This window comes from Prionailurus viverrinus, chromosome B4 (genome assembly GCF_022837055.1).
Source record: "Prionailurus viverrinus isolate Anna chromosome B4, UM_Priviv_1.0, whole genome shotgun sequence".
In the NCBI taxonomy this organism is placed as follows: domain Eukaryota; kingdom Metazoa; phylum Chordata; class Mammalia; order Carnivora; family Felidae; genus Prionailurus; species Prionailurus viverrinus.
This window is the reverse complement of record NC_062567.1, coordinates 78,949,630-78,973,983: the sequence shown is the minus strand read 5'-3', so window position 1 is coordinate 78,973,983 and position 24,354 is coordinate 78,949,630. Positions and strand designations below refer to the sequence as shown.

General features: G+C 34.0%; 1 protein-coding gene and 2 pseudogenes across 1 annotated transcript; all 3 read right to left on the bottom strand.

Annotated features, from left to right (window-relative positions):
* Positions 1-6,438: 6,438 nt before the first annotated feature.
* On the bottom strand, positions 6,439-7,358 carry LOC125169463 (olfactory receptor 6C2-like; annotated as a pseudogene).
* A 6,283-nt stretch (positions 7,359-13,641) lies between these two features.
* Positions 13,642-14,589, bottom strand: LOC125170626 (olfactory receptor 6C2-like). Its single transcript, XM_047867326.1, has one exon. It carries the CDS (start codon positions 14,587-14,589, stop codon positions 13,642-13,644), a length of 948 nt encoding a protein of 315 aa, XP_047723282.1.
* Positions 14,590-15,491: 902 nt separating this feature from the next.
* LOC125171479 (uncharacterized) lies at positions 15,492-15,576 on the bottom strand (annotated as a pseudogene).
* Positions 15,577-24,354: the final 8,778 nt, after the last annotated feature.

Genomic DNA, 24,354 nt, shown 5'->3' with positions numbered 1-24,354 from the left:
TGGTAGTTTATATGTTTTGAAGAATTTGTACGTTTCTTCCAATTTGTTTTCCAATTTGTTGACATGTGATTTTTACATTATATTCTGTTATAATTGTTTGCATTTCTGTGGTGTTGGTTGCTATTTCTCCTCTCTCACATGTGGCTTTATTTGGATCCTTTCTCTTTTCTTTTTTGATGAATCTGGCTAGAGGTTTTTCAATTTTATTAATTTTTTCAAAGAACCAGCTCCTGGTTGCATTGATCTGTTCTGTTGGTGTGTGTGTGTGTGTGTTTTATTTTTGAGGTCATTTATTTCTGCTCTAATTTTTATTATTTCCTTTCTTCTGCTGGATTTCAACTTTGTTGTTCTTCTAGCTCCTTTAGGTGTAAAGTTAGGTTGTTAATTGAGATTTTTCTTCCTTCCTGAGGTAGGCATGTATTGCTATTTACTTCCCTCTTAGGACCGTGTTTGGTGTTCCCAAAACTGTTGTGGACTATTATGGTTTTTTTTTTGTTTCCTTGTATTTTTAAGTTATTTCTTTGTTTTCCTGGTTGACCAATTCATTGTTTAGTAGCAGTTCTTTACCCTCCAGTGTATTTGTGGCTTTTCCAAATCTTTTCTTGTGGTTAACTTCTAGATTCATAGCATTATGGTCAGAAAAGTTATGTGGTATGATTTCAATATATTTGTATTTTTTGAGGCCTGTTTTGTGACCTAATGTGTGAACTCTTCTGGAGAATGTTCCATGTGCACTTAAAAGAAGTATTTTGCTGTTTTAGAATGGAATGGAATGGAATTTTAGAATGGAATGGAATGGAATGGAATGTTTTAGAATTTAGAATGGAATGTTCTGAATGTAATACACACATCAGTAGAAATGGGTCAGTACCTGTTTACTCTTTTTGATCTTAGTACTCATAGCAATATCGATCATATCATAGGTTCTCAATACATATGTTTTGAATTAATTCATGAGTGGTCATAGAAACTGGAACAAACAAAAGTGACCTGCCCCACAACATCACGCTTACCAACAAATATATATTTATACCAAGTTGTAACTGTGCTTCATTAGAGTGCCAAATTTTTAGCATTTTATAAGTCCATCTGGTCCAGTGTGTCATTCAAAGCCATTGTTTCCTTGTTGATTTCCTGCTTAGATGAAATGTCCACTGATGTAAGTGGAATATTAAAGTCCTTTACTATTACTGTGTTTTATCAATTACTTCCTTTTTGTTTGTTTATATATTTGAGTGCTCCATGTTGGATGCATAAATATTTACTATTGTTACGTCTTCTTGTTGGATTGTCTCCTGTATGATTATATAATGCCCTTCTTTGTCTCTTTTTACAGTCTTTGTTTTAAAGTCTAGTTTGTCTGGGGGTGCCTGGGTGGTTCAGTCAGTTAAGCGACCGACTTCGGCTGAGGTCATGATCTCATGGTTCGTGGGTTTGTGCCCTGCGTCGGGCTCTGTGCTGACAGCTCAGAGCCTAGAGCCTGCTTCAGATTCTGTGTCTCCCTGTCTGTCTGCCCCTCCCCTGCTTATGCTCTGTCTCTCTCTCTCTCAAAAAAATAAATAAATAAAAATGTTAAAAAAAATTAAAGTCTAGTTTGTCTGATATAAGTTTTGCTATTTGGACTTTCTTTTGACCTACGTTTGCATGATAAGTGTTTCCCTGCTCCCTCTCTTTCAATTTGCAGGTATCTTTAGGTCTAAAATGAGTCTTGTAGGGAGTACCTAGATGGGGCTTCCTGCATTTTGACATGCTATGTCTTTTTATTGGAGCATTTAATCCATTTACATTCAAAGTAATTATTGATAATATATTTGTTGGCATTTTATTACTTGTTTTGCCATTGTTTCTGGAGGTTTTCTGTAATCTTTTCTAGTCTTTGTCACTTTTAGTCTCTCCTTTCCCTTAAGCCAAGGCCTAATTCAGAGTAAGGTCCTAACTGTCTTCAATTCTCTGATGGCTGAAAGAGGTGAGGAAGCTTCAAAGAAAAAGTTTGACCCTAGCAGAGGTTAGTTCATGAAGCTTAGGAAAGGAAGCCATCTCTATGGCATAAAAGTGCAGGGTGAAGCAGCAACCACTGATGTGGAAGCTTCAGCAAGTTATCGAGAAGGTCTAGCTAAGATAATTAATGAAGGTGGCTACACTAAACATCAGATTTTCAATGTAGATGAAACAGCCTCATATTGAAAGAAGATGCTGCCTAGGATTTTCAAAAGTAGAAAGGAAAAGCGAATGTCTGGGTTCAAAGCTTTAAAGGACAGGTTGACTCTTTTATTAGGGGATAATGAAGGTGGTAACTTGAAGTCAAAGGCAATGATCACTGACCATTCTGAAAATCCTAAGGCCCTTAAGAATTATGCTAAATGTACTCTGCGTGTACTCTATAAATGGTACAATAAAGCCTGGATGAGAGCACATGGATTTGCAATACGTTTTACTGAATATTTTGAACATATTGTTGAAACCTAGTGCTCAGAAAAAAAAAAAGATTTCTTTTAAAATATTACTGCTCATTGACAGTGTATCTGGTCACCCAAAAACTCTAATGGACATTTCCAGTGAGATTAATACTGTTTTCATGCCTGCTAACACAATATCCATTTTGCAGCCCATGGGTCAGGGAGTAATTTTAACTTTCAAGTCTTTAAGAAATACATCTCGTGAAGCTTGGGCTGCCATAGAGAATGATTCTTCTGATGGATCTTGCCAAATTGAAAACCTTCTGGAAAGGATTCACCATTCTAGATGCCATTAAGAACATTTGTGCTTCATGGTAAAAGGTCAAGATATCAACATGAACAGAAGTTTTAATAGATGTTGATTGTTTTGAGGGGTATGAGCCTTCAGTAGAGGAAATAACTGCGGATGTGGTGGAAATAACAAGAGAACTATAATTAGAAGTGGAACCTGAAGATGTTACACAGTTGCTGCAATCTGATGATAAAACTTACCTAGACATAGAGTTGCTTCTTATGGATGAGCAAAGAAAGTGTTTGTTTGTTTGTTTACTTGAGAGAGAGAGAGAGAGAGAGAGTGCGTGCAAGCAGGGGAGGGGCAGAGAGAGTGAGAGGGAGAGAGAGAGAATCCCAAGCAGGTTCCACACTGACAGTACAGAGCCAGATGTGGGGTTCAAACTCATGAACTGTGAGATCGTGACCTGAGCCAAAACCAAGAGCTGGAGGCTTAACCAACTGAGCCACCCAGATACCCCAAAAGTGGTTTTTGAGATGGAAGCTACTCCTAAGGATGATGCTGTAAGGATAGTTGAAATGAGAACAAAGGATTTAGAATATTACATAAACTTAGGTGATAAAGCAATGGCGGATTTTGAGAGTATCGACTCCCGATTTTGAAAGAAGTTATGGGTGAAAAGTGCTATCAAATAACATCACATGCTATAGAGAAATTATGAAAGGAAAAAAGTCAATTGATGTGGCAAACTTTATTATTGTTCTACTTTAAGAAATTGCAACAGTCACCCCAACCTTCAACAACCACCACCCTGATCAGTCAGCTGCCATCAACACTGAGGTAAGACCCTCTATCAGCAAAAAGATTATGACTCTCTGGGAGCAGTGATGATCGTTAGCATTTTTTAGCAATAAAGTATTTTTAAATTAAGGCACATACAGTGTTTTTTAGACCTAATGCTGTTGCACACTTAATAGACCAGAGAATAATGTAAACATAACTCTTACGTACACTGGGAAACCAAAAATTCATCTGACTCACTTTATTATGGTACTTGCTTTATACAGTGGTCTGGAACTGAATCCACAATATCTCCAAGGTATCCCTGTATATTACCTTTACCAGAGACCTTTAAAATTTCAACTTGGAGGATTCCCTGTAGTATTTTTTTGTAGGGAAGATCAAGTGGTAATGATTTTTCTTATGTTATGCTCATTTGGAAAGTCTTAATTTCTCTTTGATTTTTCAAAGGACACTTTTGCTGAATATAGTATCATTGTTGCCAGTTTTTTCTTTCACAATTTTGAATATATAGTCCCACTCCCTTCTGGCCTGCAAAGTTTCTGCTGAGAAATGCTTCGATAATCTGATAGGAGCTCCCTTGTGTCTGACAATATTTTGCTCTTGCTGCTCTCTAGATTCTCTCTTTAACTTTTGACAGTTTGTTTATAATGTCTGTCAGGGTGGGTCTCTTTGAGTATCTTATGTAGACTTCTTCAAGCTTCTAAAATTTGTGTGCCCATTTTTTTCAGATTTGGAAAGTTTTCAGCCATTATTTCTTCAAATTTTCTCTCTGCCCTTTCATCTCTCTTCTCCTTCCGGGACTCTCATAATGTATGTATTTGTCATAATGTATGATGGTGTCTCATAAATCCTTTGGGCTCTCTTCACTTTTCTTCATTCTATTTTATTTTTCTGCTCCCTGACTCAAAAATATTTTATTGCAGCATATTGACACACAATGTTACATTAATTTCAAGTGTACAACATAGTCATTCAACAAGTCTATATATTGTGCTATGCTCACCACAAGGGTAGCTACCATCTGTCACCATATAATGCTATTATAATGCCATTCACTATATTCCCTAAACTGTGCCTTTTATCCCTGTGATTTATTCATTCTGTAGCTTGAAGTCTGTATCTCCAAGTTCACTGATTCATTCTTCTGCTTGAATAAGATAACTATTTAACCTCCCTAGATAATTTTTTAAAATTCAGTTGTTATATTATTCAGGTCCAAAATTTCTGTTTGGCTCTTTTTATAGTTTCTGTCTTTTTGTTGATATTTTCACTGTTGTTCATGAATCCTTTCCTGATTTCATTTAGTTGTCCATATTCTTATTCAGCATCTCAGCACTGTTATTTTGAATTGTTGGGTATTTCAGCATGTTTCCTTAGGGTCACTTGTTGGAGATTTAGTTTGGTCTTTGAGCCATCATTCCCTGTTTTTTATTTACTTACTTGTTTATTTAGTATTGTGCTCTTAAAATTTGGACGTTTGATGTTTATTTATTTTTGACAGAGAGAGGGGGAGAGGGAGAGAAGCAGAGAGAGATGGAGACAGAATCAGAAGCAGGGTCCAGGCTCTGAGCTGTCAGCACAGAACCTGATGCAGGGCTTGAACCCATGAACCATGAGATCATGACCTAGGCCGAAGTTGGACAGTTAATTGACTGAGCTGCCCAACTGCCCCAAACTTGGGCATTTGAAAAAGAATGGAGTTTGGAGTTTGGATGAAAGATGCTAACATTTTTGTATATGTATAAAATGTCTATGGAAGGACATATAAAAGGACACATAGTGAATGGCTCTATGGCAGACTGAATAGCAGGGGAAAATGGTGAGGAAGAGACTTATGTCATACTGTTTATAATTTTATTTAAAATTTTATTTTATTAACACTTGCATGTAGTCCATGTGAAAAAAGAGGGATGAAATAAAATGTATACCATAAAAAGAATGAAATTATCTCTAGCAATACAGATCAATATCAACTATTTTAAGTAACTTAATTCAGATATAATTCATATAATACATGACTACTAGAGGAAATAGGAAATGAAGATCAGAGTAGTGCGTGACTGATCAAGGAAAATTTACTGAAAGAGATCATTTCTAGCTTGTTCTTGGAAGACATTTTGCTAGTCATAATTATCAACTTAAAAATAATGATGCCTAGGAGTGCCTGAGTGGCTGAGTTGGTTGGGTGTCTGACTGTGGCTCAGGTCATGGTCTTGTGGTTCATGAGTTCGAGCCCTGTGCTGGGCTCTGTGCTGACAGCTCAGAGCCTGGAGTCTGCTTCAGATTCTCTTGTCTCCCTCCCACTCGTGCTATATCTCTCTCTCAAAAAAATAAATAAATTTAAAAAATGATGCCTCAAATGTACATGTATTTCACTCACATTCATATTACCTGTTGGTGGGAACCAGAGGAAATATACAATGATAAACAAGTGAAAGACTAATACACTGAAAATGATATGACATTTGATGAAGGACATTAAGGAAAGTACAAATAAATGGAAAGATATCTTATGTTCATGGACTGCAAATCTTAATAATGTTAAAATTTCCATACTATGAATGGACAGTGATCTGTAGTGATCACTGGAATCCCTATCAAAATCTCAATGGTACTTTTCTAAACACGAAAAAAGAAGAAAATTGTCATTAAAAAAATCTATGGAATGGGAGAAAATACTTGCAAACCTAGTATCTGATAAACGGTTAATCTCCAAAATATGTAGGGGACTCTTACAACTCAGTTGCCAAAAACTCATTATAATACTTTAATGAGGAAAGGCACATATTTATTGTCTTTCATACAATAAAAGGGAAGGTAATGATATGAGGGTAGATTTCATAATGAACGTTAAAAGTTTTTTGAAAGAAGCCTACACTGACAAATTTTGGATGCAGCCAAGTTGACTAGACTATTAAGAGGAAGTATTTCTGAGTGTCTTCATTCTTACTTTGATAGGGATTTCATTCTTTTGATTGAATTCTTGAAACCTTGCTTCACTTGCTTGTTTCTCAGGATATAAATAAAAGGGACCACAGAATTAATGAGTACTGATACTCCTTTATTAATGGTCACTCCTTCTTTTGCTGAAAACAATCTAGATGAAGATATAGCCACCACTGGTGATAGAAATTGCAATTATGTAGGAAGAGCAGATGGAAAAGTTTTTTTGTTTTTTCTGTTGAGGAGAAGGAAACCTGAAGATAGTCTGGATGATGTAAATATAAAGCTGCACCACAGAAATGAGGGCCATGATTAATGTTAGTGAAGCACAGGTAATGATCATTTTCTCTATGTACCGTGTATCTTAACATGAAGTTTTTAGGAGAGAGGATGCATCAGAGCCAAAATGATCAATGACAGTGGAGTCACAAAATTCTACCTGAAAGCCCACACAACATCGAGTAAACACAACAATAAATCAGTCAGCCAACAGCCAAGGATAAGGATAGTACAGACCCTTTGGCTCATGATGGTCACATAATGAAGGGGTATACATTAACCACAAAATGATATATGATATGGCAACTGGGAGAAAAAATTATATTGCTCCAAAAATTATGACAAATATATTTGAGTAGCACAAGCATTGTAAATAGTGGTATTATCACCAGTGGATATGCTATAAAGGAATCTGGGAACATAAACACTTGTGAGTGAGACTTCTAAGAATGAGAAATTTCTGAGATAAAATACATGGGAATTTTAAAATGAGAATCAATAAATGAAAGCATGATGATAGTCCAATTCCCTATTATTCTCAACATGTTTGTGATGAGTAGAAAAATAAAAAGAACCTTCATCTCTGAATTATCAGTCAATCCCAAAAGGATGAATTGGTTTCAGCATGCTGTATAGTTTCTCATTACTAACTTCTGACTTCTCTCCAATCTGCAAGGACAATTTGAGAAATTGAATTTGATGAGAGAGGGGTCTCTCAATACCACATGGTAATGAATAATGGGTGAAACATAAAGGCATGCCAGATGATATGTGATTTTTTTTTTACTTCTTTCACTTAATCATGTACATTGTCAGTATAATTTTGGCCCTGTCTTTGTTGCAATTAGCAAAAAGAGATTTGCTTAATAACCCTTGCTATTGAATTACATATGAAGCACAGCATTCTTCCACTTCTTTCGTTGTTTTTTCTTTCTAGGAAGAGTGAGCTGGATTAAATGAACACTCTAAGGCAACCTTTTCGCTTTTTCTTCACCTTTCATTATTTTACTTCATCTGATTGACTTACCTGATTGGTACACTTGGGCAAAAACAGAAGAATATTTCTGGCTCAGGTCCCCACTTCACCTAATGGAATGGGTATCCTTCAGTCTCTTTTTAACTTCTCCAGGACAGTTTTCATACTTGTGGACACTGCTCTAACCCAGTGTGGTCTTTGTAGTACTGTAATTACTATTAGAATTTAAACCTGATGGCAAATATAAGTGTTGTTCGTCAATCCTCAAATTTATTCACATTTGAAATGCAGATACTGAGATGGTAGTGATGTTTTCATAATTTGGATCATCACCTTATCTAGAATTTGCCTTCTCTCACCATTATCTGAGTTGGACACATTTTTTCTGTTTTTCTGTTTTCTCACTTAAAGTGATCCAGAAGAGATTCTTCCAGTTAAAAGTCATCTCTTGGCTTTGGACCCTTTCTCTTGGATCTTGAAACTTTTCTACAAGTATTGATAGTTCACAACATATCCTAGGAATCTTTGCACATGTAGATTATTTTGATTCTCATCCAGGAAGAAATGTTGGATCCAGGCTAAAAGTATCGTCACAGAAATTGCATACTTTCAGATAGCTTGCCTCAAATTGAAATTTAATGTTACTTTAGTTTTAGTGTCACTGAGGCAAAAATCATAAGCACATTATTTTTTTTATTCTCTCTTAAGCTCCATCCAGTCTACCCGTTACAGTCTCCACTTCAATGCCACCATCTCAATCTCTCATTCACTGCCCGATTCACAACAATAAGGTTCACTGTAATAGCAGAGATTTATGACTATATTTTCTCTTTTTCATGTCTGTACTCTGATTACCTAAACTTTAAGCATCTCTAAGATTACTAATTTCGGTGTCCTATTTTCCTCTCCTCATACAGGTAAGTAGAATTCTAAGAAAATATATTTACCACAGAAAGATGATTAATCATAAAGATGAGCATAATTGATCACACCAGTGCATGATAAAAATTCCATCATGTTGCCGATAATCACTTTTCTATTTCTTGGTTATTTCATTTTCCTATCCTTCTCCAGCCATACTACCTATAGCATCTGTTCTCTAGGTTTTTACAACCAATATGCCTATGCTCTTAAAAATATAATCATATTTTATATCCATTACATTTTAAGAAATTTAATAAGATTCGGTGAAGGAAGATAATAGTATTAATTACATGCTATTATTAAGAAATGAGTGGATTGATATTTATGAATCAAAGACAGTCTTTACATTTTGAATAATTTGACTTGGGGGTCTGTTGTGTACAACTATTTGGCTTTTAAGTATGGTTGTCTGTATCCATCCATCCATCTTTTTTTTTTTTTTGTATTCTGAGTGAGTAATACTGCCACTTCATCTTTCATGATTACTCAGCAAACCCCTTTACTGGTTTCTGGTGAAAACTTGCCTCCAAAGGCAGTAAGATTAATTTGGATAGTGAGATAATTTAAGCTTGACATAATTTTGAATTAGGCCAAGTAAGCCCCTTGTATTTTCAGTCAACCCCTTTCTGTAACTTTTTTTCACTTTGCTTGTTTGGCCTGAGACAGGGAACTTCACTGGGGATCATGCTTTTTAATCTTCCTTTACCATATTTATTTGGGGGTTTCATTTTTTTATACTAACCCAGATGCAGAATAAAAATAAACAACAAGCTTACTAAATTGTATGTCCTGCTTTATTTTTGCTAATGCCATTTTTGACTGCTTAGTGTTTCTTTAGAGAAGAAAGGAAGCCAGATGTTGGGGACTCCAACATACACAAAGTGGGATAATAACTGATACACAGCTTTCCTCAGCTATTGCTAACTCATTTGTATTAGTAGCTATTCAGATGTTTCCAATGTTCAATCAGTGGTCCTGGGACTGTAGATTTTTCTTTATGAAGACAATAACTCATCCTATAGCCCTGGGATTTATTGGCTTGATCACAAAAGGGGGTATGGGACTTGACTAATGGAAAAGACTGCATGTTAGGATAATTATACCCTAGAATTTATTGCTGAGCTACTCAAGGAATGATAAAAAGGCTAATTTGTGTTGTAGGATAGGATTATCTCTCTATTCCATCCATCAACTATTTGGCAATCTCCTGAATCTGCTCAACATCCAAGGATTCACAAAAATTATTAGGAGGAAATACAGGCAAATATGATGCTCAGAGTGATGAGTAATTTGTTGTTTATCATTCCAATTTTGCATTTTTTTGGTAAAAGATAAGATTTTTGACCTTTTATTTTTATCAGCTGTTGTGATATATACTGAAGGACTGAAGAATTTTCATTCACTCCAGCAAGATTTTATTCTAAAGTGTTCTTCCCCATTCCTCTGCTCAATCCAAATCTACCAACCAATAGCTACTAAACCATGGCTCCAGGCTTGCAACCCCTTCATTCTATCCCATGATTAACACAGATCAGTTTACTCGTACTTTGTGAGAATTTGAGTGGCAAAAACTTTTCAGTAAATAAGTGAACTTTGAGCCATTTCAAAAATCTTCCCTGTAAATCTTTAACCTTCTTTCTCATCTCATAACGGTTGTCTTGAGTTGTCCTTATGTTAAAACCTTTAAATAGAAGTGTAGGCTAATAAGTTTTGATTTTTTCTTTCTTCATATTGTTTGGCGATAAGGAGGTGGGAAGAAAGCTAATGCTGGTAATCTTATATTTACTAATAGGCAAAGCCAGCTTTGCTCATAATGTAACTCACTTACAGGTCAAGTGCCATTTGGAAATAGCTTAAAAGTACTGTGAATTCACCTCATGAAATTTCCAAATTTCTACACAAAAATTAAAGGACAAGCACAAAATATGCCCCCAAATGAACGCTACTCCAACCTAGCAACATTTAATCATTTTTTTCTTCCTGAAAATTTTCAAAGTAGTTATTAAAACTTAAAGTGTAATACTTAGTTTTCTGACAGTAATTCATAGCTTCTGTTGAAAGTTTCACCCAAAATGACCTTGGGACCTGAGTGCAAGTAAAAGTTACAATGAAAGATTTTTAGTAGAGGTGTATACATACAGTGACTACGTGTTTTCAGAAAACGACATTCGCAAAAGCCCTAAGAATGCAGAGATCTTAAAAATGTTTTATTCAGGTACCGTCACTGGAAATTGTTTCCCATTGCAAAGTTAGGAAATAACTTTTTACATTTAGTAGGTTACAGGGAAGTAAAACTGACACAGAGGGAAAGGAATACCAAAAATGGATTATGGAAGATTTGATGGCCTGATCTTTTCTGAACATGGAGATAGGGTATCTGTAATTTTTAAACTATCAGTGACTTCTGTTATATTTGTTCAATATGCTATGGGTGCATAAGAATCAAGTGAAAAATAAACAAGAGTGCCCTTTGTGATTACTATATTAGAGCTGGTAATGAATCTTCTAATGAACTTGGACACACAAAAATACATGTAGTAGTGGGACCATTTCCTAAGAGACATAGTAGCATACCATAGCATTTAATATATAAAGAACCACAACAATAATATTAAAACAAAGTAAATGCCTGACTTCTCTTCTAAGGCAATCGGATGTAAGAATTTGTTATAAATAGTGCTTCTATGATCATTCAAGTATATATTATGTTTTCCTCCTTGATTTTGGTATGGTGGATTTTTTCTTTTTTTAATTAAAAGTTTACTTTGATATAATTATAGATTCACATGCACTTATAATAGATAACACAGAATAAATCATGCATGTTCTTTCCAGTTTCTTGCAATGGTCACATCTTATGAGACACATCAGGACATTGGCAATCACACAATCTAAGTATAAAAAAGTTTCATTATCACAGTGTCCCTCATTTTGCTCTTTTGTAGTCATTGAAACCTCCATTTTCCTTACTCATTCCATCACTGGCATGCACTAATTTGTTCTCCATTTCTGTAATTTTGGTGTTATATAAGCAAGTTAATACAGTACATGACTGTTGGGATTGGCTTTTTCACTTGGCAGAATTCCCTGGAGATTAATCCAAGCTGTTGTATCAGTAACTTGTTTCTTTATACTACTATGTATGATGTCCTTCTGGAGAGAACAAATAGTCCTGGTGGCCTTCCGTCCTGGGAATGAAACTGCTTTCAGTTCCTTACTGCTCCATCCGTTTCCTTCAGGACATTCTAATGGCGCCTCTGGCTTCTTCTCCAACACTGTGGCTTGATTTTCAATTGCACATATAGAACTTGGGGAGTTGTGAATAAGGATTTTTTTTTCAGGGGAAGTTGAGGTGAGGTTGAAGATTTATAGGAATTGGTGGGATGAACAAAATTTTCTATTAAATGGCAAATAAGTGAATTCCCCATTTGTTATAAAACATTGATGTAGTTCTAACTTGAGTTGTTAGTGTGAGATATAGGTGGACAGAATGCACAGGCTTCTTCACATTTTCATCCTTTCAAGTACAGTCACGGACAAAGAGGGAAATTGTAGAGGGATGGACGAATTCAATTTTCCTGGCTGGCCAACAAGTTTAAAAGTTACCTTCTAGAGACATCTAGGTAGATGAAGACAATGTAGCTACATAGCAACCTGCCTCTCATTATTTCTTTCCAAATGATACAAAAAATAGAAAAGTAAATTCTACACCAGAGGTGGGCAAACTTTTTCTGTAAAAGGCTAGATAGTAAATATTTTTGGCTTTTGGGGCCATGAGGTCTCTGTTAAGCTACTCAAATATGCCATTAAGAGCAGCCATAGATAACATGCAGATGAGTGGGGGTGGACATGTTTCAATAAAGGTTTATTTACTAGACCCAGTGGTGGATAGATTTTACCCTCAGCTCTTATTTTTCTCACTCTTGCTCTAAACTGTGGCCCTTACTGCTGAGGTACTCCTAAGTGGCTTTCCTGGTGTTCAGCTAGAAGTCTGTGGTTTGAAGAGATATTAACAAGGTCTTTTCACTTTCTCTGGGCCCAGACTCCAAGCCCACAGACTACTCAGCCTCTAGTATCTTTGTTGAACTCTCAGGCTTATTACTCATGTGCAAACACGGACTACACTTGTTCCTCAGCCAAGGCATAAATGGGGAACTTCTGCCCAGATTCCAGCTCAGTGTAGTCTTGACCTGAGGGTAGTAACCACTTCAGCTGATTTGATCTTTGCCAACTCAATTCAGAGAGACTATCATGTTGAGGTTAGTCTCTGTGTCACACTGTAGACTAAGCTAGTGTTAATTGTGGATACGTTTATTGAAATCTCTCTTTACAAAAAGATACAGTTTTGAGTTTCTTGTCAAATTTCTTCATAAAATTGATTCAGTTTCATGATGATTTAAAGCAGAGAACATGGGCTCAAATTAGTTACTCTGACAGAGCTGGAAGCAAAAGTCTTTTTAATCTTGTTTTATTTTGTGTGTGTGTGCATGTGGGTATGAGTGCTTGCATGTTGTCAAGCAGTTGTGGTCTAAACTTTTCTCCTCTTTCTTGATGAAAATCTAAATATTCTAGCTTGCTTATGTCTTTAGTATATCATATTTGTTTCCAGATTCCTAGTATTTATTTTCTTACTTTGGTTGCAATATGTTTTAATTTTACTTGATAGGCCCATTTTGAGTTCTTTTATTTTAGAGTTTATCTTAATACCTTAAAACATAGATGAAACTTTTTTTTTATATTTCAAATGTTTCCTTTGGCATATTTACATATGCAAATTGAAGGAGTTTAGAAAAGCTATTGATCCAAAGATTTCTCAGGACTCATAGACACTATATTTCACATTTCATATAATCAATCTCTTTTTGAATAATATTAGAAAAGCTTAGAAATGGAAGAAGATTTAATTTCTTGGAAACAAAATCTCATGTTCCTTCAATTGAAGAAGTAAGTCAACCTGACTGAACTAGTTAGGACTTCCAGAAAAAAATGCTAAGGAACAAATCATTGTTTTCATTAATTTTTCAAATTCAATGTGCTCTTACTTGTAAGGTAAATGCAATTTTTTTTATTGTGTCATTGAAAGCTTGTTTCACTTGCTTGTTCCTCAAAGTATAAATGAAAGGGTTCAACAAAGGAGCAACAGATGTAGTAAGCACGGATACCCCTTTATTGATGCCCACCTGTTCTTTGGCTGAAGGCTTGATATAGATGAAAATACAGCTGCCATATGTGATGGAAATAACAATCATGTGAGATGAACAAGTGGAGAAAGCCTTTTTCCTTTGGGAAGCAGAAGGGAATCTTAGAATTGTCCTGATGATATATATGTAGGAAAGAATGACACCAATCAGTGTAATAATGAATATCAATACCGCACAGATTATAACTGTCTGTTCTATAAGCCACGTATCTGAGCATGAAATCTTAAAGAGAGGAAATGGGTCGCAGCCAAAATGGTCAATGGCATTGGAGTCACAGAATTCCAGCTGGAGGCCCATACTGAGTGGTGTGACGATGATCATCAACCCAGAGATCCAGCAACAGAAGACAAAGATGGTACATAATTTGTTGTTCATGATGGTCATGTAATGAAGGGGTTTGCAGATGGCCACATAGCGGTCATAGGACATGGCTGCCAGGAGAAAAAATTCTGTGGCCCCCAAAACCCCAATAAAAAATACTTGACTAACACAAGCATTATAAGTAATCGTTTTATCTCCAGTTGATAAGCTGTACAAGAACCTGGGAATACATACCGTTGTGAATAAGATTTCTAAAATGGAGAAATTTCGAAGAAAAACATACATAGGTGTTTTAAGATGAAAATCCATGAATGTAAGAATGATAATGGTCAGATTTCCAGTCATGCTCAGCACATAGGTGAGAAATAAGAAGATAAAAAGGAGAACTTGCAGCTGTGGGTCCTCTGTAAGTCCCAACAGGATGAATGTTGTTATTGCTGTGTGATTTCTCATTGCTACCTTTGATGTTTTAAGCAATCTACGTGTAAAACTGAAACGTCAAAGAGGAAGTGTCTGAACAGAAAACAAGACAGAAATCAATGAAACAGAAAACAAAAAGCAAGAGTGAAGTTTAAAGGAATCAAGAGCTGATTTTTAGAAAGGATAAATAACATTCATACAACTGTCATGAAAAAAAAGGAAAAGATAAGATTTATCAGGAATGAGAGCAATGATAACATTACATGTTATAAAGCTGTTAAGATAAAAATGAAATATTTTGAAAACATCTGCAGAGTAGATTTGATAACTTAAATGAATGAATTCTTTGAAAGGTACAATTTACCAAAGCTAATTCAAGATGAAATATCTAACCTAGATAGCCCTGTATCTATTGAAGTAAACAAACATATAGTTAAATCATCTGACAAAGAGAACTCCAGGCTCAGGTGGCTTAATTGTAGATTTCTACTGAAAACTTAAGACAAAAACACCAGTTCTGTATAATTCCTTTCATAAAATTGATTGTTGAAAGCAAAAGTTATAACATTATCTAATGGAGTTTCTGATGTATATAAACATAATATAAATGATAATCACAATAAAAAGGGAAGAGTACAGGGTCCTATATAGTAATATATTTTCTAAATTCTACCTCCATTGGTAAGATATTGATTCAAGTTTGTGAAATGTTTACTGTTTATATTATAAGTCACAAACTTTTAAGAAATGATACAGTCAAAAACATATAAGTTAAAATGACTACACTAAAGTGGTTAATTTTAGTCCATAAAATAGGAAACAAAAGAAAGAACAACAATGGGGACAAACAAAAATCAAGTAACATAAATGATAAACAGAGGTCGAAACATAAATGATTACATTATATAAAATAATCAAAACATACCACACTGATTAAAAGGTAGAGATTATAAGATTTGTTTTTTAAATTGATAAGAACAGATACTACACTTGATCTTAGCCAAAAGGCCAAGAAGCAATAAGATGTGTTTAAAAATCACCCACCTAGATGCTATATTTAAACACCTCACTTCAAATATTACTTCTGTAAAGAATAAAACAATGAGTACCATGTGAACCATAATCAAGAGAATGTTGGAGTAGCTATGTTAGTATCACCACCAAAGAAAATTAACAAGCATATAGATGAAATTACATATTATCTGATAAATAAGCCAATTCACTAAGAACACCAAGAGATTCTAATTATTTATTAACAGAGCATCAAAATATAAAAAGAATAAACTGGCATAAATGAAAGAAGAAACAGATAAATTGGCAATTATAGCTGGAGATTGTCTTACTAATTGATGGAACTAGTTGGTTTTAAGTCAATAAAGGCGTAGAAAAACTATACAATTTATTTATTTTGAGAGGTGGGGAGAGGAATAGAGAGAGAGAGGGAGAGGGAATCCCAAGCAGGGTCTGCACTGTCAGTGCAGAGCCTGACGTGGGACTCAATCTCAGGAACTGCAAGATTATGACCTGAGTCAAAATCAAGACTGAGATGCTTAACCAAGTGAGCCACCCAGGTACTCCTCCATCTCCTTTTATTAGGCAAGTATTACTATGATAGCAAAACCAAACAAAGACATTACATAAAAAGGAAAACTACTGAATGATATCGTCTACACATAAGATAGAAATTTTCCACAAAAGAATAGTAAATCAAGCTCATTATACTCAATAACTTTATAAGAATAATACATCATGAGAAGGTGACATTTATCGCAGGAATTCAATGTTGGTTCAATATGTATGTATGTATGTATGTATGTTTTATTTATTTTTAAGACAGAGACAGCGCATGAGCAGGGGAGGGGCAGAGAGAGAGAGAAGGAGACACAGAATCTGAAGCAGGCTCCAGGCTCTGAGCTGTCAGCATAGAGACCGACATGGGGCTCGACCCCGCAAATGGTGAGACCATGACCTGAACTGAAGTCGGACACTCAGCCAACTGAGCCACCCAGGCACCCTTTTATTTATTTATTTTTTAAGTTTTTATTTAAATCCTAGTTAGTTAACATAAGTGTAATATTAGTTCCAGGAGTAGAATTTAGTGATTCATTACTTACATATAACAACTAGTGCTCATCACAAGTTCCCTCCTTAATATCCATCACCCATCTAGCCCATCCCCTGCCCATGGTTCAATATATTTTAAATCAATCAATGTATTCTCCATAATAACAGAAAAAGGGAGAATGAATAATTTCTTCTGAATAGTTTCAGGAAAAAATATTTGACAAAATTCTACACTTATTTAGGTTAAAAATTTTTTGGAGCAGCTGGGTGGAGCAGTTGATTAAGTATCCAACTCTTGGATCTCAGCTCAGGTCATGATCTCATAATTCATGAGCCCAAGCCTTGCTTGAGATTCTCTTTCTCCTTCTCTGTGACAATCCCCCACTTGGGATCTCTCAATCAAAAATAAAGAAACTTAAAAAAAATTAAAAAATTTCTCAGTGAAGTAGAAGCAGAGAAAACTATCTCAATGTGAAAAGGACACCTACTTATAAAAAAACAAAACAAAACTTCTGCTAATATCAAATATAAGGAGAACAACCTAAAAGCTTTCCTCTAAAATCATGAACTATGCAAAGATGACTACTTCATAGTTCATATTCAACAATGTGCTGGAGTTCCTAGCCAATAAAATAAGGTGAGAAAAAATGGTAACATTGTGATTAGAAATAAAGGAGTTAAATCATGTTCCCTTGATAACATGATTGGGTAGATATAGAATCCTAAGTAATCTACAAAATATCCTTTAATGAGTAAGTGAGTTTAGCAAAAGCAAAAGATAAGAGTGTCAAAATAAGTGTGTATATATCTGTATTTATGTATACGAACAATAAGCATTTGACCTTGACATTTTTTATTTGTTTTTTGAACTCGAAAATATTTAAAGATGTCATTTATAGCACCATTTAAACATGAAATACTTGGGCATAATATGAACAAATTAGAATATAGCAATACAATGGAAATTTTAAAACACTGACATTGAGATATGAATAAACATAGAACTCATTGGAATAGAACAATGTATATTGAAATAGAGTATCGTAAGGCAAACTGAGGAGAAAAATAATGTCTTCTCACAAATGGTGCTACTACAATAAGATATACATATGGATAAAAATGAACACAATGAAAAATAAACTTGAAATAGATTATAGACAATAAAAAATGATTTTTCAAAAGATACTGTTAAAAAATGAAAAGAAATGCCCTGTACTAAGAGAAGAAATTTATAAAACATACATCTAACAAAGGTCATGTATTTAGTGTGTGTATATATAATATATATATAGAAAACATATATGCAAAAATATTATGGGTATATTTTAAATATATGAAATGTATATTATTTTAATATATGTATGCATAATATAGATACAAAATAACATCTATATGCACATACTCATATACACATACTTAACTAATAAAAAATGGTCATATTTGAACATATACTTCATATAGGAAGATTCACAAATATCAAATGTGCACATGAAAAGATGCTCAACATCATTAGTCATTAAGGAAATAAAAACTAAATGATAATAAGACATTACTAAACATTGGTTAGAATAGTAAAAATTAAATGTACTAACAATAGCCAGTGTGGTAAAAATGAGGTAATTGAAATTTTTGTATATTTCTGGTGGAAATATAAAATAGTAAAACTACTTTTTTAGTTTTATAGTTTATTATAAAATATAAAATGTATCTATTATATAATACGGTAAACCCATCCCTAAGAATTTAAGAGGAAAAAAAATATGTTCTTAGAGAGACTTAATAATTGCAACTTTATTCATAATAACCAAAAGAGGAATGTAATACAAGTAAACATTGAGAAGTGGAAAAATGGTATATTTTTACATGGAATGCTACATAGCAATAAAAAGAATAAAGAATTCATGTATGTGATAATGTGGATAAATCTTAAAGTAGTATGCCAAGGGAAAATATGTACACATTAAAGAGAAAATACTTTAAGATTTAATTTAATCAGAAAAGACAAACCAAATCTATTATGAAGGATTAACTGGGAAAGAGCACAAACATTTACAAGTGATAGAAATTTGTGTATCTTGATTGCATTAGTAGTTATAAGGAGGTATATACACGTTTGTCAAAACTCAATGGAATGCTACACTTAAGTGCATTTTATTGTATATATGTAAGTTATACTTGAATAAAAGTGATTTAAATAAGACCAGTCACACAGTGGGGGAAGATATTTGTAATAATCATTAAGGACTGTAATAAGAATTTATAAAATTTATTACAAACCAATAGGAAAACAAAACCCAATCTAATAACAATTAGACTAATTTCTTCACTAAAAAGCATATCTAAAGGCCAGTGAACATGTGAAATGTGAACTTTCTAGTACTTAGGGAAAAGGAAATTAAATTCACAGCTACTGCACAACCATGAGAATAAGTGACATTAAACAGATGGACCATACCAAGTACCTTGAAGATTAGAGTGTACATTCATATAAACACTATGAGAACTTTTTGAATATATTTATTATGCTGAGGTCCAGATAACTGTGAAACAGGAAATTATGATCCTAGGTATTTACCCAATCAAAATGTATACATATGTATGCAAAATATATGCATGTTTAAGAAAGGTTTAGCCTCATTCTCAATAATCCAAAAACTTGAAATATAAAAATGTCCATTAATGATATGAATCAGTTTTTAAATTGTGATATATTCATAAAATGGACGAGTATAGTAATGAAGATAAAACTAATATTGCTACATGCAATAGCATGAAAAGTTCTCACAAACATAATTTGAATGAAGATACGAGACACAAAAGAATACGTAGAGTATGATCATTTACGTGAATTTCACAAATAAGCAAAACTTATCTCTGGAGTTAGAAATCAGGATAGTGTCTCTATTCAGGGAGGATTGTGAGGGTATGGACTAGGTCTAGGCTTAGGTTATAAGGCTTAAATGATGCCATTCGTGTGCTATATACAGAACTGTGCCCTTATGATTTGTTCACTTTTCTGTAATGTTAAACTATTGCAAAATTTAACAATTAAAAAAAAGACAAACCCTGAGATTTCACCATTTTATCTGACACTTTAGTGTTCTATAATAGTTCCTTATTTCTATACTTCTTAGTAATGCACCAAACCCTTTTACATACGTTCAGCTTATTAAAATATGAGGCAATGCTTGTCACAAGTTGTATTCATTAGCATAGCTCAGGTTAACATCCAGCCAATCACTGAATTTCAAAGACCATGCCATTTAAGTGAATTAATATATCTGTGTGTGTGTGTGTGTGTGTGTGTGTGTGTGTGTGTGTGTCTCTGTATGTACACCTTTATTCAGTCTCCTCTCCTCTACCCCCCTATCTTTCATTCATTACTCAGGCTGCCAAAACCTGGCATCTTTATCCACTAATGTACTATCACCACTCTTGCTCAATTCATTATTATTACTCTGCTTTTAGAAGGCCTCCTTCCATCCTGTTGCTCACATCTGGCTAAGGCTATTTAGACTCTACATCCTTAATATGTTATTAAAAAAAAAGTTCATCTCTTCCATTCCTACTTTAGATCACTTTGATCTCATTTTCGATATGAAGCATTCATACTCTAATTGGACTTCCTGTCTCCTGTTTTGATCATTTTAATTCTCACTGCACCTAGAGTAAGTTCTGAGACACCATCTCAATTCCTATAGACTAGGCTGGCTACATCTCCACCGTATTCCTATATCCATCATCCCTACATCAGAGCTGTATTGAATGACTTATTTACTGTTTGTCATCCTATTAGACTGTGACACTCTTGACAGAGCCCAACTTATTCTTAGTAGTAGACTCAGATCTTATCACATTTCCTGGAATATAATAGTTTCTCTGTATATTAATTAAACACATAGATATCTACAAAGACCAGGATATATCCTCTACTTATATTTTAAGGTTCTACTTGACAGAAGTCCTTTAATTCCTGTGGTTCATATAGAAGATACTACACTAATGTTGAAAGATCTTCCTTCCATATAAGAATTTGTATCATGCTCCCCTAACCCTTCAGTGCCCCATTTTTTGAGTATTAGAATATAGTCTCTCAGGCTGGGCGTTTCATCGACTCTGCCTGGTCAGAGTTCCATGGGACATTTCATTTAAATTCTAATGTAGACCATGTGAAAAAAAATAGACATCATAAAAAAATAAGGATAAGGTAATGAGGTCTTTAAAAAGTTCTAGATATGAGCTAATGATAGTTTTCTATAATATTCTATTTACCTGAACTTGTTGCTAGGAAGTCCCTTAATTGTATGGGGTTACTCTTTGATTTTACTGACTATATATAGGGCAAACTACTCAGACTGTAGTTCAGTTAGAATGGACTTAGCATTTCTGTTGTATGGTGTGGTGTGAGATAGCTAGTTTCAACCAAAGCCTGCTCCTGGGTTCCTTCTTTGACAAAACGGTCTTGGATGGACCTATGTAACCAAAAGTAGCATTCAGAATCTCTAGACACTATCAGAGAGGATGAATGCTGAATTATGCTTATGGGCAAAAAACTTTGTCTAAATGCTGTTATTCTATTCTCTTCTGCAGAGGCACACCTGAAACACCCGTAGTAGCTCAAATAAGCAGCACAGAATTGTTACCCAGAGCCCACCTTCCTTTCTTCTTCCAGTCATGCTTCCTTCATTCCCTATTGTAGCCTCCAGTAAAAGTCCCTGCTGATCCTGGATATCATTCTAGGATGCAGAATAACCCTTTGCCTTCTATTTACCTGCTTCAGAAACATGCCTCAGAAACATTCTGACAAATTAATTATATTGCAGATGTAACTTATTAATTTTTAACATGCCTAGACATCAAAACTGTTTAAAAAAACAAGATCTTTTTTAGTTGAAGAGATGTATTTGTACAATTGAGATTGTGTGTGTGTGTGAGTGTGTGTGTGTGTGTGTGAGTGTGTGTATGTGCATGTGTTGGCAGTTAGGGCAATAGATACTGCATTATATGCTTATCAAATGTGACCATTTTATTGCTTACACATTTAACCAATTCATAAAGCAGGCTTAGAAATCTCTTCATTTGCTTCCATGATTAATATTCTTGAGAAAGAAATAACATTCAAGAGATGAAATTAATTTCTCATACCCTTATGAACTATCCAAATTTTTAATACACACATGCGTTTATAAAAATGAATGTTTGTATATAAATGTGTATATATGGAAATATATATATATATACACACACACATGCACACACACACTTAGGAAAGTGACAGGAAATATTTTAATTACTTTTTCAAATTTCATAATAGAAAAAATTGATTTGAGAAATATGAACATACTTACAGTTTAGTCTCTCATTCAGGCCCCAGTTTTCTTTCCACACAGATCCTCAGTGGAACTCACAATTAAATAAGAATTATCAGTAGTGACATGGATATAATGTAGTCATGCTTTCTCACTTTCACTCAAAGGTAACAGTAGAAACACATACACAACCTATATCAATTTTTATATCCTTAGGTCTAACATTTATCACAAATTACAGTATCTGCCTAAATTAGAAAAGGAGCTATTTCTGCATAATCTGATTAGCTATATAGAAGGAAAAACTAGTAAACAGGCAAGGAAAACCAGAAATTCTTTGATTTTTGAAAAGTCGATGATGTGACCAATTTTAGTGTGGGGTGGTTTCCTTAAAGTTTCACCAAGAAATGATTGAAGATGCTTTACATAGGCAACCTGTTATGTAGGTAAGATCACCTAAGTTAAAAAAAAACACAAAAAACAAGTATCCTTGGTGAGCCTACTTTGAAGTCACTAATGAATGGACAATGTAATTGGTATAGAAAAGTAAAAGAAAACAAAAGCTGACTGATTCACCTAGGAATAGGGACATGTCCTTGGAGATTGGAAGATGCATTAATAACACAAGGTCAGGGTGTATTATCAGTGTATTAAGTCTTTGCCAAAATTATGATCTGAATAATATTATGTTCTTTTGTTCACTTTAATTCACATTTTGTTGACTGCTCATGATGTATAGCAATTTTCAGATGTTTGTTGGCAATTTATGCTTTATTTATGAGTATAATACTACTATTCTTTCAATGTTATTTTAACAAAAGTGATACCTTATTCTTTTCTAAGATATTTTTATATATTCAGGATATTAAGTTTATGCATGTCTAAATGTGTTACAAATCCTATTTAATGGTTTGTTATTTAACATTTAATATAATTTAGGGTGTTGCTGGTATAAAGAAAATTGGGTTAATATGTAGTAAAATATATATATTTTGTTTTATTATTTTTGAATCTGTTGCCATTACTTGAGAGGCTTTACTGATTCTGATTTTATCATATATTTACTTATATTTTCTTCCAGTAGCTTTATGACCTATTTACATTAGCTTCTATAATGTGTCTGGATTATATGAGGATACAAAATTTTCCCCCAAATGATTAAACAGTTTTTTTAATGCCATTTTAGGGGTTGAGAAAGATACAATCTGGCAGAAAAACCTGTGGTAATATTTTGCACATAAAATGCTAATTTTTATCAGTATGTTAATAATGTGTATGTGTATTTTGTATTTTTTAATATTTATTTATTTTTGAGAGGGAGAGAGAAGGAGTGGGAGAGGGGAAGAGAGAGAGGGAGACACAGAATCTAAGCTGTCAGCACAGAGCCCGATGTGGGGCTCGAACCCATGGACCATGAGATCATGACCTGAGCTGAAGTTGGACATTTAACCATCCGAGCCACCCAGGTGCCCCAGTATGTTAATAATATATTAACTAAGGTTGAAGAATTTGAAAAAACAGCATATCATGAATTGATGTTCAACACTCTTTTCTCATATGCTAGAAATTTAATGTCAGCATCTTTGCTTACTAAAATAGTTAGTAAAATGTAAAAATTTAAAAAAAGGTGGTTTTAACCAGAAAAGTGGCAATGTAAATAGTGAGATGTAGTTAAATTCCACCAAATAGATGGAACATGAGACTGAATAAGAGAACTTTGGGAATAAGTGTAGAAAGAAGAGAGAAAAGATCAAAAGATTGAATGAACCTTGGGCCAATCCAACATGCAGAAGTCAGAAAAAGAAGGATGGATCCATAGAGAATTTGTCCTTCAAGAAGTCTCCTGTGTCATTTGTAATGTACCACTTGGTTTTGAACATAATCTGTCAGAATGCTTTCTAGGATCTTTTAAAGGACAAATCCAGGGTAAAAAACACATGAAGAAATCATTAGTTGACATTGCTGCCTGTAATTCTAATCCAACACTGCTGAATTATTTTCCCATTCATATTTGATTCTTCTACCCCCTTTTTTCTACAGTAAGATTCCTAGTTGTCAACATCAACATATTTATTAATTTGCCCAGTGCTAAAATTTTTACAAGATGAAATCAGAATTTCTCCCTCAGTACCACCAATGATAACAAAGATTCATTCGTTAATTCTTTTACTCTTTAGAACATATCCCATGGACAGTCAAGGATCAGAGCATGATATTTTAAAGAGTTACACACTAAATTATTTTTGTTTCTTTGCATTTTACCCCTGTGGTTTGTTCAATGTAAATTACTGTTAACTTCATTTGTTTCTGTTTTGTTCAATTATAATTTTTCCCATAATATGGTCCCTTAAACTTTAAAATATAGTTGAAAAATTAAAATTTTATTTAAAAGGTATACTCAAAAGAGCTTCATGAGTTCATTTCA

Excerpts from the sequence above, each read along its gene's own strand:
- LOC125170626 (XM_047867326.1), bottom strand. The coding sequence starts at position 14,589 with ATGAGAAATCACACAGCAATAACAACATTCATCCTGTTGGGACTTACA.